The 17,449-nt window shown below is 62.9% G+C and overlaps 2 protein-coding genes across 14 annotated transcripts in view; one reads left to right on the top strand and one right to left on the bottom strand.

The window, feature by feature from the left end:
- The window catches only part of AATK (apoptosis associated tyrosine kinase), a 47,342-nt gene extending 44,552 nt beyond the window's left edge, over nt 1-2,790 (top strand). For all 9 annotated transcript variants that reach the window (XM_033182541.1, XM_033182545.1, XM_033182547.1 and 6 more), the window contains 3 exons: nt 109-247; nt 572-766; nt 1,643-2,790. In XM_033182541.1, the coding sequence (XP_033038432.1) occupies nt 109-247; nt 572-766; nt 1,643-1,683 (375 nt within the window). In that variant the 3' untranslated portion in view covers nt 1,684-2,790. The remainder of the gene's footprint in view (nt 1-108; nt 248-571; nt 767-1,642) is intronic.
- BAIAP2 (BAR/IMD domain containing adaptor protein 2) overlaps nt 2,653-17,449 on the bottom strand; it is a 79,110-nt gene continuing 64,313 nt past the window's right edge. Inside the window, exons 8-15 of one of the 5 annotated variants that reach the window (XM_033182553.1) lie at nt 16,289-16,510; nt 15,901-16,102; nt 15,301-15,502; nt 14,004-14,072; nt 13,236-13,398; nt 11,742-11,776; nt 4,204-4,251; nt 2,653-3,799 (exon numbers count right to left, since the gene is read on the bottom strand). In XM_033182553.1, the coding sequence (XP_033038444.1) occupies nt 3,724-3,799; nt 4,204-4,251; nt 11,742-11,776; nt 13,236-13,398; nt 14,004-14,072; nt 15,301-15,502; nt 15,901-16,102; nt 16,289-16,510 (1,017 nt within the window). In that variant the 3' untranslated portion in view covers nt 2,653-3,723. The other 4 variants (XM_033182551.1, XM_033182552.1, XM_033182549.1 and 1 more) reach the window with 4 other exon arrangements.

Genomic DNA, 17,449 nt, shown 5'->3' with positions numbered 1-17,449 from the left:
CGCCGACCTGTGTCTGCTCGGGGCTGGGGGTCGTGCTTCCGCAGGAAGGGGTGGGAGCGGCCGCGACTCCTGGCGGCCAAGCCACCTGGTGTTCTCTGATCCCTCCAGGAAAGCCCCACCCGGGAGCTTGGGGAGCCCTTCCCGGGTGCTAAGGAGTCGCCCCCCACGTTCCTTATGGGGAGCCCCAGCGCCCCCAGCCCGCCGCGGCAGGCCGATGGCTCCCCAGATGGCTCCACTGCAAAAGAGGGTGAGCCGGGGCGGGGCCGGGCCCACGATGTCACGGGAGGTGGGGCCTGGTCTGTGCCTTTTGGGAGGCGGGGCCTAATGTGTGACATCATGGGAGGAGCACCTGGTCCTTGACGTGTGGGAGGCGGGCTTTGGCCCGTGGCGTCATGGGAGGCTGCTTTGGTATGTGACGTCATTGAAGGCGGGGCCTGATCCGCGCCGCATGGGAGGTGGGGCCTGGGCCCGCGACATCATGGGAGGCGGGGCCAGGTCCATGACTGTGGGAGCGGGGCCGGCCCGGGATCCCAGGCTGTGAGTGCGAGTGACATCGCCACCTGGCTTGCAGGTGGCGGGTTTGCGTGGGACGACGACTTCCCGCTGATGCAGACCAAGGCAGCCTTCGCCATGGCCCTGGACCCGGCCGCACCCGCCCCGGCTGCGCCCACGCCCGCTCCCTTCTCGCGCTTCACGGTGTCGCCCGCGCCCACATCCCGCTTCTCCATCACGCACGTGTCTGATTCAGATGCCGAGTCTGTGAGAGGTGAGGCCCCTGCGAGGCAGGGCACGGAGCTCCGAGGGTGGGGCCCCTCCGTCTAGGTCCCTGCCGGGCCAGCCCCGCCCCACCCCACCCCACCCCACCCCTTCCCGGCCCCAGACCTAGCCTGGACCCCGCCTGGACCCCCCTGGCCCTCAGGCCCCTGCCTTCTCCTTGCACCCGGCTCCCCTTTGCCTGACCCTACCCCCGAGACCTGCGGCAGCCCCTCCCACCAGAACCTTACCAGCGCCTGCAGACCGACGCCCCACGGTGCCCAGGTGGAGCCCTGCTGGGGGCCTAAGCCATCACTCCCAGCCATGCCCCTCCAGTGTCCACCCCATCCCAGGCTGGGCTCATCTCTGCCAGGTGTCCCTACCCCTACAGCCCCTGCCCACGTGCATGACAAGTGCCCCCCTCCTCAAAGGCCCCCTGCCATCTCTCCCCTCCCCTCGGTAGACCCATTATTCCCTAGCTGTCCTGGCCTGTGGCTGCAGCCTTGGGGGAAGGGGCCGTCACCCTCACCCCTGGCGCAGGGTGCCCCCTGCGTGGCAGAACAAGCACACAGGTCACTAGGAGATCACTACATGACCCTGGCCATCCCCTTCCTGTTCAAGCTTCAGTTTCCCTGTATGTAAAAGAGGATTCGGAAGCATTTGCTGAGCCTTGTTGGCCTGGGTCCAGTGATGCAGGAGTGGGAGAAATGGGTCCATCTCCTACTTACAGCCAGATCTGCTGCAGGGAAGGGGCCCAGGCTGGCCCACAGCCCCTACTCGCCCAGCCTGTATGTGGGCCAGGGATGGAGGCCAGGTGGGAGTTGCGGGGGAGGCAGGCAGGCCCTGGTGTCTTAGGACCCTGCGTTCACTTTGTCATCCTGCTTGCCAGGCCCTGCAGCAGGTGCCGGGGGTGAGAGTAAAGAGGCTTGAGACCAGGGCAGCTCCTGCTCCTCGAGGCTGGCGTCACCAGAGCCCCTGCCAGGCAGCAAGGATGGTGACTGAGAAAGTGGGGACCATGTCCTGGTGGCTGTTGGCAGCAGATTCGGGTGCCTCTGCCCCACATGGTGTCCTGGAGAAGCCCGAAGGATGAGAGGCCCTGGACAGTGGATTGGCCATGCTCCGCCCCGGAGGCAGAATTTGGGCTTCTGGGTTTGCTGCTAGCCCCTCGGGACGCCTGGAGTCACAGTGGATGTCTGTACACACACACTGAAGAGGGGCCAGTGGCCCTGGGCACGGCGGCCCCTACCCTCTGCTCTGCCTGCCGCTGCCGGCTGCCTGGCCTCGGAGGTCCCATATGCCCCGTCTGGTGGCTCCTCCGGTGTCCTCACAGGACACTTGACACGGATGAGGCATGGCCCCGAGACACTGGCAGGCTTGTGAACCTCTTCCCACCCCCTGCGCCCCCATCCTTGCCGGGTTCCTGGTGGCTCAGGGCAAGGAGTGGCCCTGGGTGCCTGTGTCAGTCCTGTTTCCTCTGCCCTTATCTCAAAGTCTGTGGCTGTTTCCCCTTCACTGACTCAGCTAGACCGGTAAGCCCACCCTTCCCACAGGAAATGGGCTGTTCCCACCTGGGTCCTGCTGTGGCCACGGTGGGCAGCCAAAAAGATCAGGGGTGGAAGGGGCTTCCAGGCTGCGCTCCTGCCGCCGTGGGCCCCGTTCTAGAGGTGCCCTTGGCAGGACCGTGCAGGCAGTTCCCCTCTGCAGGGCACTATCTGGTCCTGTGCCCCAGCTGCCAAAGGAGAGTGGGGGCCATACCCCGCAGTCAGTGTTGGGGGGCTGGCTCCTGCCTACAGGGAGAGGGATGGTGGGGAAGGGGTGGAGCTGGGGGCAGGGCAGTGCAGGGAATATTTTTGTAACTGCTGTGGTTGGAGCGAATGAAAGTGGGGTGACTTTAAGTTATTGTTGCCAAAGAGATGTAAAGTTTATTGTTGCTTTGCAGAGGGATTTGTTTTGTGTTTTGTTTGAGGCTTAGAACGCTGGTGCAATGTTTTCTTGTTCCTTGTTTTTTAAGAGAAATGAAGCTAAGAAAAAAAGAAACATTTGTGTGTTGTCCTCCTGAGGTCTGCCGATAAAGTCCTGGACAGGAGGGGCTGTGCCATGGCTGGGGTAGGAACCTGATGCCACCCCTTCCTGGGGCCAGGAGGAAGCTGCCCCTCTTCCCCACTGTCCTTGGCACACCCTGGTGGAGGGGATGGTGTTCTGGCCCTACTGTGTCTGGGGGTGCAGGGGCAGATCCCTGCAGGTCTCCCTTCCTGCAGGCCGAGTTGGCCTGGTAGGGACGGTGAAGAGAGTGGACCTACAGGCCTCTCCAGGACAGCCTCCTCCCTGCCCTTCTGAGGGCACTATCTGTCCCTAGGCCCAGGGTGGAAGGCGGAGTCAGGAGAGTTGAGCACAGCTGGGCTCCCCTGCACCCTCTGCTGGCCGGCTCTCAACTGCCCTCCTGGCCTGCCAACTCTGCAGCTTCCTGTCCCCGGGCTGTGAGTGGCTGCAGGCGGGAGTGGGCTCTGCTGGAGACTCCCCCCCAGGTAAGGGCTGCTGTCATCAATGCAGCTCTCAGCACACTATTTCACCTAACAGTATCGAAGAACACAGATCTGCTAATGAAGTTTTAAAACCCCCAGCTCCGGCAGAGTTCCCCAGTGCCTGCAGGAGTGAGGGAGGGTGGGGGAGGTCCACCCAGGAGTCCTGGGACAGATCCCAGGAGTGGGGAAGCCCCCACCTGCCAGCAGGTGCTCTGCTGGTGACCCGGCACAGCACCTGACAGCTGGTCTTTGGCCACAGGAGAGCGCTGGGCGGCCCTGGCAGCAAGGTTCTGGATGGGAGGCTGGGTAGGGAGGGGGCTGGGGAAGCCCTCGCGACACTGCCAGTGGGAGTCCAGGAGCGCCCCACTGAGGGGCATGGAGAGGGACCAGGCCCCACATTCCAGGCGCAGCTGCTGGGCCTGCAGGGAATGACGTGCTTATGGGAAGTTCATCTTCCGCCCAGGGTGTGGGCGCTCCCATCCCCCTGCTCCCGGCCTTCTGGACCTTGGGTGGAGAGATCACACCTGGTGCAGAAGGAGCCTGTTTATTAGGCAGGAGAAGCAGCAGGGCAGCCGGGCTCCCCTCCCAGCCACCAGCTGGCCAAATGTCCTCCCTTGACCCAGGGGCACCCCAGGGCTCCATGGCCATGTGACCAGAGGTGTATACCCTCAAGAGGCGGCCCCTTGGCCCTGGGCAGCGCAGCCAGTGGGTCTCAGCCCCTCAGGGGCCTGCGCCCAGCCCTGCCCAGAACAGCTGGGATCCAGCCCAGGCCAGACTCAAGTGGGGCAAGGCCAAGCAGCTGGGGCCTGGATGTTCTCTTAACAGGAACGCACAGAGGATGACAAAACAGGCTGCATGGGCAGGGCGGGGGAAGCTGCCGGATGGGCAGCGCCGCAGATGTGGCCATCAGCTGAGGAGGGGGGCAGACCTGTCGTTGGTCACTGTCGGCTTCAGCTGGACATGGGCGAAGGGATTCCTGAAAGAGAAAAATGTGGTTTTAACTTAGGGCAGAAGCCATGGGTAAATTGTGGCACCTGGGCTGCCCGATGCCCCAGGGATCCCCAGTGTTGGATGCCCACGGTCCGATCTCAGGGCACAGAGAGCTCGTAGACAACAGAGGCTGCTTTGGGGGGCAGGGAGGGTCAGGTGCCATCTGCAAGGCTGCCTGACCCCAAGGTGCACCACCCTCTGCTCACCCTACGTGACCTAGACAAGGCAGGGTGCCCCCACTCTGATCCATCACCCAGCAGCGTGGGTGGGCAGGGCCGGGGCGGGGCAGACCAGCTGCACCCTCCCAGTGAGGGGTGGACGACATCACTGAGGCTGGGGACTCAAGACAGCCCTGAACCGGGCACACATCAGTTTGGTGGCCCCCCACCAGGCCAGGCCCACACCCGGGGACACAGCTTGGCAGAGCACCCAGCCCTGGCATGGGGGCATCCAGAGGAAGGCAGGTTAGGCTCGCGGCTCCCTCAGGGCTGCAGATGGACACGCACGGGCCCTGCAGAGCAGCTGGCCATCCCCTGGCCACAGTTGTTCCCCTGCTAAGGGCTCAGCCACCTGTCCCCCCGGGGGTGCCACGCCCTCCCCCATGTCCCCGGGGCCACAGCTGATGCACAAATACGACTCGAGACAAGAATTTGAAATGGAACAAGATGAGCACGTTTGAGAAGGACCCCACGGATGAGGGGCGCCTGGGCCTTTCTCTTTGGAGTCCCCACCGGAGGGGACAGCACAGGACAGGATGGGGGATGTCAGGCAGTTCCAAGGGTGACAGCACAGATGGCATGTGGACATTAAGACGCAGCAGGGACAGGACTGTGCTCGGACAGGAACCATTACCTGGAGCGGAGTCACCTCTGGCACAGTTGGGTCCACAGGAGCCTGGGCAGCCGGGAGCAACCCCCAGGGCAGCCGAGCAGGGCTCTGTCCAGCTACCCGGGAAGAGGCACAGGCAGCCAGAAGCAACCCCCAGGGTGGGCAGGCCGGCAGGGCTCCATCCAGCTGCCCAGAAAGAGGTGCAAGGCAGGGGCAGCTCCCTAAGCTTTCCTGAGGACTTTGTGTTTTCTAAGAACCTGAAACACTTCAGACTGAATTTTTAAGAGAATAAAATATGTGGAAGAGACTGACGGGTCTGCGGAAGGCTCTCAGACTTCCAGATGGCGTCTGAGCATTGGCACCCTGCTGAAAGGATCTTTTGATCTCTCAAATGCGCCGGAGCCTCAGGGTCTGCTGGATTCCCAGCTGCTTTCAGCTTTGATCTGTGCAGCTTTGCCCTCTGTGGGGCCTGGGTAGGGGCTGCCTGGGGGTCCGATGGTGAGGATTCCACCTCCATCCGTGATGTCTGCCCATGCCCTGTCTCCCTGCCAGGTTAGACCCACTCCTAGGGAAATGCTCTGAGTCCCTCCACAGGCCCAGGGTCCGGAGGGAGTTCTGGGGAGATTAGAAATGGGGCTGGCTGGGCGCGGTGGCTCCTGCCTGGAATCGCAGCACTCTGGGAGGCCAAAGCAGGAGGAACCACTTGAGCCCTGGAGTTCAAAACCAGCCTGGGCAGCAAAGTGGACCCGTCTCAAAAAGTTAAAAAAAAAAAAAAAGGAAAAAAAAAAAGCCAGGCGTGGGAGTGGTGCACGCCTGCGGTCCCAGCAACATTGGGGGCTGAAGTGGGAGGCTCGCTTGAACCCAGGAGGTCGAGGCAGTAGTGAGCTGTGTTCCCACCACTGCACTCCAGCCTGGGTAACAGAGTAAGACCCTGCCTCAAAAAAAAAAAAAAAAGAAATGTGCATTCCCAGAGAAGGGGCCTAGACCTGGCCCAGACCACAGCCGAGGGCAGCACAGCTGCGTGGTTGTCACTCCTGCTCCGAATCAAAGGCAAAGGCACGGTGCTAGCCCAGACCCCACGGGGAGCTGCAGGGGTAGGAAGCTCTCCCACCGGCGCAGACCTGTTCTCTGACCTGCAGTTTTCTCTTCTCGTCTCCCAGAATGGTGGGGCCAGGTGGAGCCCACTGAACCATCCACACTGGGTGGCTCTGAGGACCCTGGGGCTGGGGCCGCAAATGCTGTACCAGTCTCAGCCTGACGGGGGCAGTGGGTTGGCGGGGACGGGGAGAGCACAGGCCAGAGCCCAAGGCTGGCTGCGAGAGCAGGTCCACGCGGAGAGGCTGGGCGGCCCCATTTCCCCCACTCTGGCCCCTACCCCTCAGCCGTCTGGGAAAGGCGCGCCCAGGAGGCCTGCAGGGAGCTCACTGTGCTGAGTGGGGGCCTGAGCCAACAGAACGTGACGAAGTTTGGAGCCCAAGGTCACCGCATGGAAGCCACAGACATTGCTCCCTGCCAGAGGACACGCGCCAGGCCCCACCTCCTGCAGGACGTGGCCCTGGGCAGCAATTGCCACGAACTACCCAGTGACACCACCAGCACCTCTCCAGCCGGCAAAGGAAAGTCACCAGACAGGTCCAAGAGCAGAGGGCCCCAAGGAGGGCCTGCGTCATGTTTGGGGCACTGCTGGTTTGGGGAGTTCAGAGGCCTGGGCTCTGTCTCCTCACTGAAAGCCGCCCCTCAGAGGCTGCTAAGCAAGGCCGCAGGGGTGACCAGTGGCTTTTGTAATTTTTAAATTGTATTATTATTTTGAGACAGGGTCTTGCTCTGTCTTCTGGGCTGGAATGCAGGGGTGTGGCTGTAGCTCACTGCAACCTCCACCTACGGGCTCAAGCAATCCTCTCACCTCAGCCTCCTGAGAAGCTGGGACTACAGACGCGCGCCACCATGCCTGGCTAATTTTTTGCTTTTGTCAAGATCGGGGTCTCCCCTATGTTGCCCAGGCTTATCTCGAACTCCTGGGCTCAAGAGATCCTCTCGCCTAAGCCTCCCAAAGTGCTGGGATTACAGGTGTGGGCCACGGTTCCCAGCCAACTGGCCGCTTCAAGGCATGGATGCCAGTGCTGCAGAGCCAGCTGTGGCCAGGAGGGCTGGGCGTGGGCACCTCTGCCAGGAAGGAGCTGGCCAGGGGGTCTCTTGCAGCTTGGAGTTTGAGAGACTGGGCACCCCTCCCCTGCCCATGGGGGGCTCTCGGTGTGTCCTGGGGATCCCGTGCCCACCACCCCTGCAAACCCACACGGCCTGGAAGAGTCCAACTCCCCGCGGCAGGGCAGCTTCCCACTCCAGCCCCACGGAACTCAGGAGCGCCTCGGAATGCGGGAAGTCATCCAGGATAATTTCCTGAACCAACGCCTTGAACGTGAGGCAGAAGGATTCCGAGAAGAAACAGCTGTCACAAAGCGCGTTTTGACCAGTTAGGCGACTCCAGACCCTGAGCCGGGCGGCACCACCTGTTCTCTGTCTTCTTGCGGCAGCTGTTTCTCCACGTCTGTTTCTCCACGTCTTCGGAAGGTGGGCCCCTCTGGAACCCGGTCCAGCGTGGGCGCTTGGGCCTCCGCTGACAAGTATGGACCGCGGCCAGGGGTGCTCACCCCTCCACTCTCATTCCAAGGCCCCCTTCTCAGGGCCCAAAGCTGGGGCATGGCACGGTGGCGATGGGGTTGGGAAGTCCCTTGACCAACTGCAAGCGGCTTTCGACACCCCCAATCTCAGCTAAGCTGTCAGACCAGGCAGACTGTGTGGCCAGGAAACTGGCCCCTGGCGCTGTGTAGTGGTGCTGGGGCTGAGCGCCACCGCCCCACTGGCACTGCCACTCAGGGTCTCTGCCCTCCACCAAGGGACGTGGTCCCTGACAGAGGCTGTGCCAGCCTCATCTCTGAGCCTTCACCCCTTCCAAGCCTCACCAGATGAGGGCAGCCCCCTCGCTCAGGGGGACCTGGGGGAGTGGGGGGTATGGAGGTCTCCCAGAAACAGCGTCTCAGAAGGGAGAAAGATGGAGGTGGAAGGCGAGGTGGCGGCCAGGGCCAACCCAGAGCATCTATACTATCCAGTCCCCAAAGTTCAGGAGCATTTTTCTACAGAACCTTCCAGAATTCATGCCGAATATCAACAACAGAAAGGCAGCAAAGATGACAGATCTGTGATCTGCCTGTGACCTAGCTGCCCATGGGCCAGGATACCTGCTGTGACCACCAGGGAGACACAGGAACCAACGTCCTTTGTGAAGGATGCAGGCACTGGCTTTGCAGAGCCGCCCTCCTAGCAACTTAGGGATGGGAGGGTGGTAGGAAGCAGGACCCGCCCAGATACAGGTGCAGTGGATTGGAAGGTGTGGGTAAGGGCCCCCTATGAGGGCAGAGGGCCTGCTCCTGGGCAGCCTGGCACATCCCAAATATATACTGGGCACCAGGGAAGTGGCCCACTCAACCCGCGAGGAAATGGGCTCAGACCCGGACTCCAGAGTCCCACTGGAGTTGGAGCCATAGTGGCCCTGTGGCCCCCGGAGTGAGCGTCAGCTCAAACCTGGACCCAGCAGTCCAGGTCTGCAGGTGCACACTTGGGATGGAGCCAGTTGGGTCCATGCTGTGGGGCTTGGGGGACAGAAGAGGCAAGCTCAGACTAACAGCACAATCCCATCCCCAGTGGGCCCAACACCTGGCTCCAGTGCCTATGGAACTCCCCGGGGCTCTCCCCAGGACCCCAGCCGCCAGTCCCCACGAGGCTGTCATCCTTACCAGCCCCAAAGGCACACACACCCGAAGGAGCCCAAGCTGGCGCCAGGCGGGAAAGGCCCGGGCTGCAGCTGCTTGCCGGGGTCACCCCTTGACTATAACTGAAGTGCCCAGCAGGGCAGGAGAGGACCACATAGAAGGTCAGGGCCAGAGCCATACCCAGCAGTGAGGGGAGCCCCGGGCACAGCCAGCCAGAGTCCACAAGCTTCCAGGAGGGGAGGAGGAGACCGTGAACCCAAGGAGGGGACCCAGTAGAGAAGGCCCAGCACCCAGAGCAAGAGGCAGGCTCAGTGGACCCCTGGCCCTGCCATGCAGCCAGGCCCTCCCCACCCAGGCTGCGTGGCTGAAGGCCAGAGGGCCCGTGTAGACCCACTGGCCAGTGACCGCACAAGAATGCCAGGCAACTTACTAACTCTAGTCAGGCGGCTCAGAATCTGGCCACTTCCACATCGGCGCTGCAAGGAAACACAAGGCTCAGTTGGAGGCGGCACGGGGTCTGAGGACTCGGGGTTGCAGAGGAGGGGGAACCACGGGCGAGCTGCCAGGAGACCTAGAACCCTGGAGCACTTGGGAGTCGGCACAGAGCTGGGGCTCTGGCTCTCCCTGGACGGCGCCTGCGGACCCGGCCTCACTTGCCGGCCTGGAGACAGCCAGGTGCCTGCCTCAGCTGCAGGTGGCCCCGCGCTCTCCCCTGGGGCGGCGGGCTCCCCGCAGAGCCCGGGCACAGTGAGTGACTGTCACCGGGCCAGCACTATGTGCAAGCCCAGGTTATCTAGCAGGCGACTGAATGCCAAGAAAATACCTGGCAGAGGCAGGCACGAGGCGGGGCCCCCACGGCCCAGACGCACGCCGGGAACCGGAAGGAGGTCCATATCCAACTCGTGCAATAAATAAAACTTTTATTCAAACAAGTAACTGCAGTACAGGGCACAATTCAGATTGTTTAAAAAAGGAAAGGAAACAGGAAAAAAATATGTTCAGCACTTTACATCTTCATACAAGTGTTGCTGTTTTGTGTCTACATTCATCCATTGAGCATGGAATCCCCTGGATTTGAAATCGTTAGCGGAGCGGGAACGCCGGCGCGGAGGGGGCTCTACATAGGGCCCGGTCCGCCCTCGAGTTCCCCTTAACCTCAGGCGGTCCGCGTCTGGAGCTGCTTCCCACACAAACCAGGCCACACCTCAGGCCACGGGGAGGTGTGTGGGAGGCTTTTGCTAAACCACATCAGATAAAGGAGCGTCGCGGCTTCCCAGGGGCTCCCACCGGCAGGCAGGCTGAGCCGGGCTGTGCCCTGCACTCAATTCCCCAGAGTTCAGTGTGTGAAGAGACAATACCAGTAGCCACTGAGTCCACTGTGTTTGTTTCTAAAGTCACCAAGACACACAAAAAGACGAGAGCGTTTAGGAAGAACCAGGCAGGAACCGCCTGTCTCCCCCAGGTGGGGCGTGTGGGTGCGACGTGCCCAGAGCTGCCCTCCCCCGGCCAGGCCCGGCCCACACACCCTGCTCCGAGCAGCCAGGTAGCCCGGGGCAGCCTTGATGCCCTCACAAGGCTGGTCAAAGGAATGTGGGGGTGGGGTGGTCGCTGGAGGTCTTTGGAGTGTCCGTGTGCGGCCAGCTGGGCAGCGCCTGCCCTCGACCTTGCTCCCGCCGCTGCCCGACGGGCGGCCACTCTGCCACGCTGCTCTATGTACACTTGGCCCGCAGCGTCCGGAGGGAGAAGCCCTCAGGTGCCCAGGCCCGGCCTCCCTCACAGGAGCGGCCGGCTTCCTCAGGAGGCCCCTCGAGGTTGGCACGAGCCCCCTTTCTCTGTGCAGCCCTCCACAGGGCCCGGGGTGACCAGGGACCCCAGCACCTTCCCTGTCCGGACAGAGGCCTTCGCGCCGGGAAAAGTCGGATGCGAGATAACAGCGCACACCGGAGTCCATGCAGATCGGTTTTTGTTTTTCAGGAAAAATAAAAGTCCTTTTTCCTATTTTTCTTTTTCTTTTTTTTTTTTTTTTTTTTAAGATTTTTCTTTTTCTCCAAACTTTAGACCTGGCTCACGGCGAGCCTTAGAAAAGCAGTGAGTGCCACAGACACTGCAGGGTGGGGCCGAGGGTGCCCCGCACGGCCCAGCAGGTCCTGCCTGGCAGTTTCTGCTCGAAAGGCTGGGACACACAGGGCGGGGCGCGTACACACCGGGTGGGGGGGGCGGATGGAGCAGCACCATGGACCCTGGGGGATCACAGAGTCTGGGGTCACCAACCAAAAGGCAGGGGCAGGTGGAAAAGAAAAACAACCCAGGAACAAACCAGCGAGAGCTGAGGAGGAAAACGGACGGAGACCAGGGGGAAGGCGCGGAAGCTCTTCAGAGCAGCGGCTGCCCGGGGTCAGCGTCCTCACACTGTGGACACCAGCGTGCCGCTGCCACTGCGAAACAAAGCACAGGACGGCTGCCTGGCTGCACAACGCTGCCCAGCCACAGGCAGCGAGTCTGCCCGCACCAAGCAATGCCCCTTTCAGCAGCCCCCGTTGGCCTCCTAGCCCTCTAGGAAGGCACAGGACAGGGGCGGAGCGCAGGCTGGGGGCAGAGGAGGCTGCAGCCTCAGCCACCCTCCCCAACTTTGCCTTTGCCTGACAGGGATGGAGGGGGACAGCCAGATGCGGAAAAAGAGGGGCAGGGCCCAGGGGGGTTTCCGTGTCACTCGGAGAGAGCAGGAGGCCCTGGGGGACGTCCCCGGCTCTGGCAGGGGTGAAGGGCCAGGATGGGCCTTAAAGGAAGAAGAGGTGGCCCCAGGTCCTAGGAGAGGGACCTGCCCTACCCCGCCTCTTCACACACACCCATGGTCCCAAAGACAGGTCTGAAGGCCCCTTACCTGCTCATGGACCGCGCTCCATAGTCATCCAGGCCCTGGGGGGAGAGGCGGAAGCACGTCAGGCCAGGTGACGGGGCCTGTGGTCACCCACATATGGTGATCCTGCCATTTTGGGGATGCCTCCTCCAGCCAGCGGCCACCTGAACTTGTGTGCTTGTTGCACACTCCCAAACACAAGCAAGACCAGCCTCCTGGGACCCTCCACCCGCCCCCAGGGAGCCGAGGCCCCCGCAGGGCACCTGCAGCACCTCACCCATGCCTGGGCGGGCCCCTGGGACCCCACCGCCCACCCATGGGACCTGGGCCCAGACCCCAGCTACGGTTTCCTGGAAACTTGTCACATGTACCATCCCGGCCCTTGGGAGGGTGACACTGCCTGGGAGGGTGACACTGCCTGGGAGGGTGACACTGCCTGGGACGAGAGCCCAGGTATGGTGCTGGGGCTGGCTGCGCCCTTCATCTGCCAGCATGGCCTGGCCTGGGGCCTAGGGCAGGTGCAGACCCCTCCCTTGGCTCTCCCAGCACTGAGTCCACCCCAGAGGCTGACCTGTGGAACACCCATGGCCCAGAGCCCGAACCTCTCCAGGTCGCATCCTGCGGCCTCAGCTCAGGCTGTCAACCTGGGGGCCCCTCACTTGTGAGTCGATAGCTGACCAGTCACCCAGGCGGCCCGTTATCTCAGAAAAAGGTGGGTTCTCTTCTCTCTACCCACTGCCTGAGGCCCAACCCTGGAGACTGGCCCTGGGAACAGCTGCTGGCCCGGCCAACATCCCACAGACGACCCCCAGCTGAGGAGCCCCAGGCCGACAGGGGTCTCCAACCCTCCAACCCCTGGAGCCTCCCTGGACGGAGCGGGTTGGAATCTGGCAAGCTACCATGCACGCTCACATCCTGTCCCAGCCTAGACACCAGGACCGCCATGATCCTGGGCTTCCGAGGACACACACCAGGGCCTAGGACCCAGGCCCTGATCCTCCAGCTCTGGCCTCCTGGCACCAGATAGCCCACATCCAGGGTCACACTGACTGGAAGGGTCCAGCCACGTGCCAGGGCTGAGCAGCAAGCACTCCCATCATATGGATATGACTGAGGGAGCCCCATGGTTCTCATGGAAGGGATCCTAACCCCCTGGCTCTCCCAAAAGGCCAGGGCTGGGTCCAGGCCCACCTCTAGGCCAGCCACTTCCCAGCCCAGATGCTGCCCCCTTGGGCACAGGAGTCAGCTGCCCATGGCTGGCTGAGAGCACCATGGACGGGCCGACCCCACCCCAGCGTGCCGACACAGGGAGCCTGCTGTGGTGAGGTGAGCAGCCTGTGGCCCAAGCAGGGGTGTGTACACATTCCCAAATCATGGAGCCTTCATCCCCAGGCCTGTCCAAAGAGACCCAGACCCCCAAAGCACCTGGCCCCTCAGCGGAGGCTCCAACATGGGACGGCAGGCTGAGCCCACTGTTCTACCTGCGGGCCCCTCCTAGCCCAGGCCCCGCCCGCTGACCTGGGAGAAGGCGGGCACAGCCACACTGTAGGGCCTCTGCTTGAAGCCGCTGGTCGTCTGGGCGGGGAAAGCCCGGGAGGCGGCGCCGTAGTCAGGGGGCGGGATGGCCAGGTCATCCTTGTCCAGGAGGTTGCCGGTGCTGCTGCTCTTCCCTTGCTGCAGGCTGCAGGGACAGGGACTCAGAGATGGCCCAGCTGGCCAGACACCCCCAACACCCCACAACCCTGTGGGCTCCCTGGATGGCCCACCCTCACCTACCCCACGCCACATGAGGGAGGCTGCTCTCAGGACAAGGCCACAGCCCTGGTGACCATGGGCCAGGTCAGTCTGGCCTCCCTCCCTCCTCCTGGCCATGAAGGTGAGTCAGGAGGACTCCAGAGGGGCTGGGCTGCCACAGCAATCCCTGACCCTCCCAGCAGCCATGCACCCCACCAGCTTTCAGCTGCTGTGATTCTCTGAAGGCTGCGAGAACCTGGAGGACCTGGGACAGCCAGGTCCCTGCACACCTGGCCCCCAGGTGCTACCCCCACAGGACCTGTTGCCTGCACCGGTGTCCCCAGGGCTCTCGGGCCCCACTGCACAGGGTACCACCATGTTTCCACCCTGAGGGCCTCAAGCGTCCAGCTCTCAGGGCCACTGGGGATGGCCCTGCGGTAGCAGACAAGGAGCCAGAAGCCCATCCCAGCTTTCCAAGCCCAGGGACCTGGTGCCATCGCAGCCCCTCTCCAGAGCTGGGGATCTAGCACTCCCATTGGGCCCAGCGCTCACCTCATATGCAGCCTGTCACTGCCGTCACTATCCAGGACCCGGGTGTAGGAGAAGGGAAACCAGCCCCGCCTGGAAGAGAGGCCCCAGCTAAGAGCCTCGCTCAGCCCGGAGGCCCCCGGGTGGGGGCAGTGGCTCCCCATCCCCCATCGACCACCATCCAAGCACAAGACCCTCTAGCTCCCCAGCATGGCTGCGCTGCTGTCTCTGGAGGAACAGAGCCTGTTGCCACTGTGTGCTCAGCCTCGAGGGCAAGGTGGCCCAGGCTGTCCCCAACCTGGTGGGAGCTGCTGGCCCCACCACACCCAACTGCAAGGCCCCAGAGCCCAGGCAGAGCAGTTGCTCCTGCCTCGCAGCCCCAGTGCCACACTAAGCTACGGATGGCACCAAGACTGGAGTGGCCACTGGAAAAAAGATGGGGCAGCCTCCTGGGAGACCCCCTGCCCTCGGCCCCCTCCCCAGGGTGGTGGCTGCAAAGCCAGGCTTAGGAAAGCACAAATGTCAGGGCCTTTTCCCATCTTGCCAAGAGACACACCCGAACAAACACAGCCCTGGGAAGGCAGCCCCCAGGTCCAGCGAGGGTGGCACCCTGGCCCAGCCTCTCTGCAACAGCCTTCAGTAAATTGGGGAGGTATGGCCCATCTGACTCCATAGGTGACTTCTAGAACTCCAAACTTCCACATCTGGCATGTGGAAGAGCTGAAAGCTGCAGAAACCCTGCGGTCTCAGGATGGCCAAGCCCTGCTCTGCACCTGCGAACTGTGGGAAACTGACACCCACCACAAGACTTCGGCCAGACGTGCTGAGTGCGTACACGTGTGGGACACCATTCCCTGCACCACACTGAGTGGCACATCGAGGCGATGGAGCAAGGTCGTCACTAGACTCTGCGGTGAGAGACCCCTGCCGCGGGGGGAGACCCCTGCCGCGGGGAAGAGATCCCTGCCATGGGGGGAGACCCCTGCCGTGGGGGGAGACCCCTGCCGTGGGGGGAGACCCCTGCCGCGGTGAAGAGATCCCTGCCGTGGGGGGAGACCCCTACCGTGGGGGGAGACCCCTGCCGTAGGGGAAGACCGCTACAGGGAAGTGGTTGGGGTAAAGACCCCTGCCAGGGGAGAAGATGCCTGTTGGTGGTGAAGATCCCAGGTCACGCTTGCTCTCACTGCCCAGGTTTTCTATGGTGAGGACCTGTGACCTGCAGTGAATCTAAACACAAGGTCCCAGTGCATCTGAGTGTCACTGCCCCACACACTTGCTGCAGGCAGCAGCTGCCTGGAACCCGCTCCCGAGAGACACTCACATCTTGGTCTTCTCACTCTCTCCGTAGTGCCAGCCATCGCGGGCCTCAGGCACCAGCAGGGTAATGAGGTCACCCTCCTTGAAGCTCAGGAGGGTGCTGTTATCCCCGGCAGCGTGGGAGAAGATGGCCTTCACCCGCATGCGGCCGTTGCGCTCCAGGCCGGCCGCCATGGAGCTCGAGCGAGGCAGAGTCTTGTTCTCAGCTGTTGGGACAAAGGACAGGTAAGGGGACGGCCCCCGGCTCGCGGGGCAGCAAAGCCCAGGGAGCCTGGTTAAGGTGCTGTGCCCCAGGTGGGCGAGTGAGCCTTTCCCGGGCTGGCTAAGCTCTCCCAAGCAGCAGCTGCCTGCTCCTGAGTGGCTGCTGCCTGCACGAGCCGAATCCAACCCAGTACCCTACTCACGCCCTGACTGAGCACCAGAGGCTTGACAGGAGGAAGCTGGGTGCTGGGCAGGCACATGTGTGTGTACCACCCCCGTATGTAGGCACACACGGTCACACACTTGTGAGCCTCACGGTCTCCCAGTCCCCTCCTCAGGGGTGTGACACGTCTGGGGAGGCACACCCAGGGACCCCAGCCCAACACCCCAGCGGAGCCCTTACTGGTGGCATAGCTGTTTTTTGGGGTCACGCTCTTGCGCACGGGGAGTGTGTTGGAGTAGGAGTCGCTGAGCTTGCTCTGAGACTGCGGAGGAGACAGGGATTTGGGCTGGGCAGCCTTGCGGTCAGCCCACGGGCTGTAGTCCTCGCCATCCGGGCCGGCGACGCCGTTCATGATGGGTGTGCTGTCCTGGGCAGACATCCGCTGTAGGGAAGGGGGTAGAGCAGGCTGTTGCTGGAGCCCACCGCGGGCGAGACTGGGGGAAAGAGAACCCTCCACCCCCAGCCCCTCAGCAGGGGGCCTTGGGCTCTGCACCCTGGCCGCCCCCAACCCCGACAACAAGCTGCCCTCCCACCCACAGCCGTGAAGCTTTCCAGAGGCCAGACTCACCCCCACGAATGGTGCCAGCTCAGGGGGCACCGGCAGGGGCTTGGCCCCCGGAATGGGGTCCGAAATGACCAGGTTGGACTTGGAGGCCGACAGGGCGCTGGGGAGGGTGGCGCCGTTGCTGGCCGCCTGCTGCATCAGTTGCACGGCGCGCTCTGGGATCTTGCTGGGGTCAGCGCAGGCCTGTTGCCACAGCGGCAGCTTCTGCGCCAGCAGCTCCTTGCCCTGAAGTGGAGGAAGCAGGAAGGGAGGAGTAAGGGCTGGCTCAGGCTCCTGCAGCCGGGCACAGCCCTGAGAGCCCTCCCTGAGCACCCTCTGGGGCTGGAGGCTGCTCTTCACCAGGTGGTGCCTCTCAGCAAGACAGGCCACCCATTAGCCTCCGACCCCAACCCACAGAAGCGGCTGCTGGAAAAGGGTCTGGGATGCGACCACAAGTCACGCAGTCAGGGGATCTCCAGGAATGAGAGCAAACCCAGGCCCAACCCCCATGGGGCCCATTAGGGCCTGGAGAAAGGAGAAACGGACAGGGGCGCACAGGGTCAAACCCTGAAGTGCTAGGAAGGCACCCCAGGTGGCCAGAGGGAGGGGGCGGTGCTGCCCAGCGGGGGTCAGCCTGGCTGCTGAGGGCAGGAAGGCGGCCCTGTCAGACACACTGAGGTTCACTGCTCCATCCACTGCCCGTGGGCCCAAGAGCTCGCTCTCCCTTGGATATACTACTCTGCAGCCTGCTGGACACACACCAGCTGAGCACAGTGCCGACAAAGGAGCAGGAAGCCACAGGCGTGGGGAAAGGTTGTGGGACTGGGGGCCAGCCTGGCCTGGGAGTTAATCAAGTAGCCCCTGCCCCTCCTGGCCATTCGGCCTAAGCAGGCTGCAGGGCCTCGATTCCTGGGACCCCCAGACCCTAAAGCCCTGGGCCAGAACTGCTATGTCTCTGGTGCCTCTGGGGTCTCTCTGGCTTTCACTGATCCCCCCACTCATCCCTGTTCCCTTACACACATGGCTGGGCACCCACGTGGGGGACCCACGGAGGGTGCTGGACGACAGCCCTTCTGAGCAAGTCCTGCCCACACCACCCTCACCCCTCCGCTTAATGGCTTAGACCAGGGGTCAGCAAACCACAGCCCGAGGGCTGGCCTCCTGTTTTGTAAACAAAGTTTTACT

Source organism: Trachypithecus francoisi, unplaced genomic scaffold, assembly GCF_009764315.1.
Source record: "Trachypithecus francoisi isolate TF-2019V2 unplaced genomic scaffold, Tfra_2.0 Lachesis_group20, whole genome shotgun sequence".
Classification (NCBI taxonomy): domain Eukaryota; kingdom Metazoa; phylum Chordata; class Mammalia; order Primates; family Cercopithecidae; genus Trachypithecus; species Trachypithecus francoisi.
Note: the sequence above shows the minus strand (reverse complement) of the source record. Positions and strands in the feature narration are given on the sequence as shown.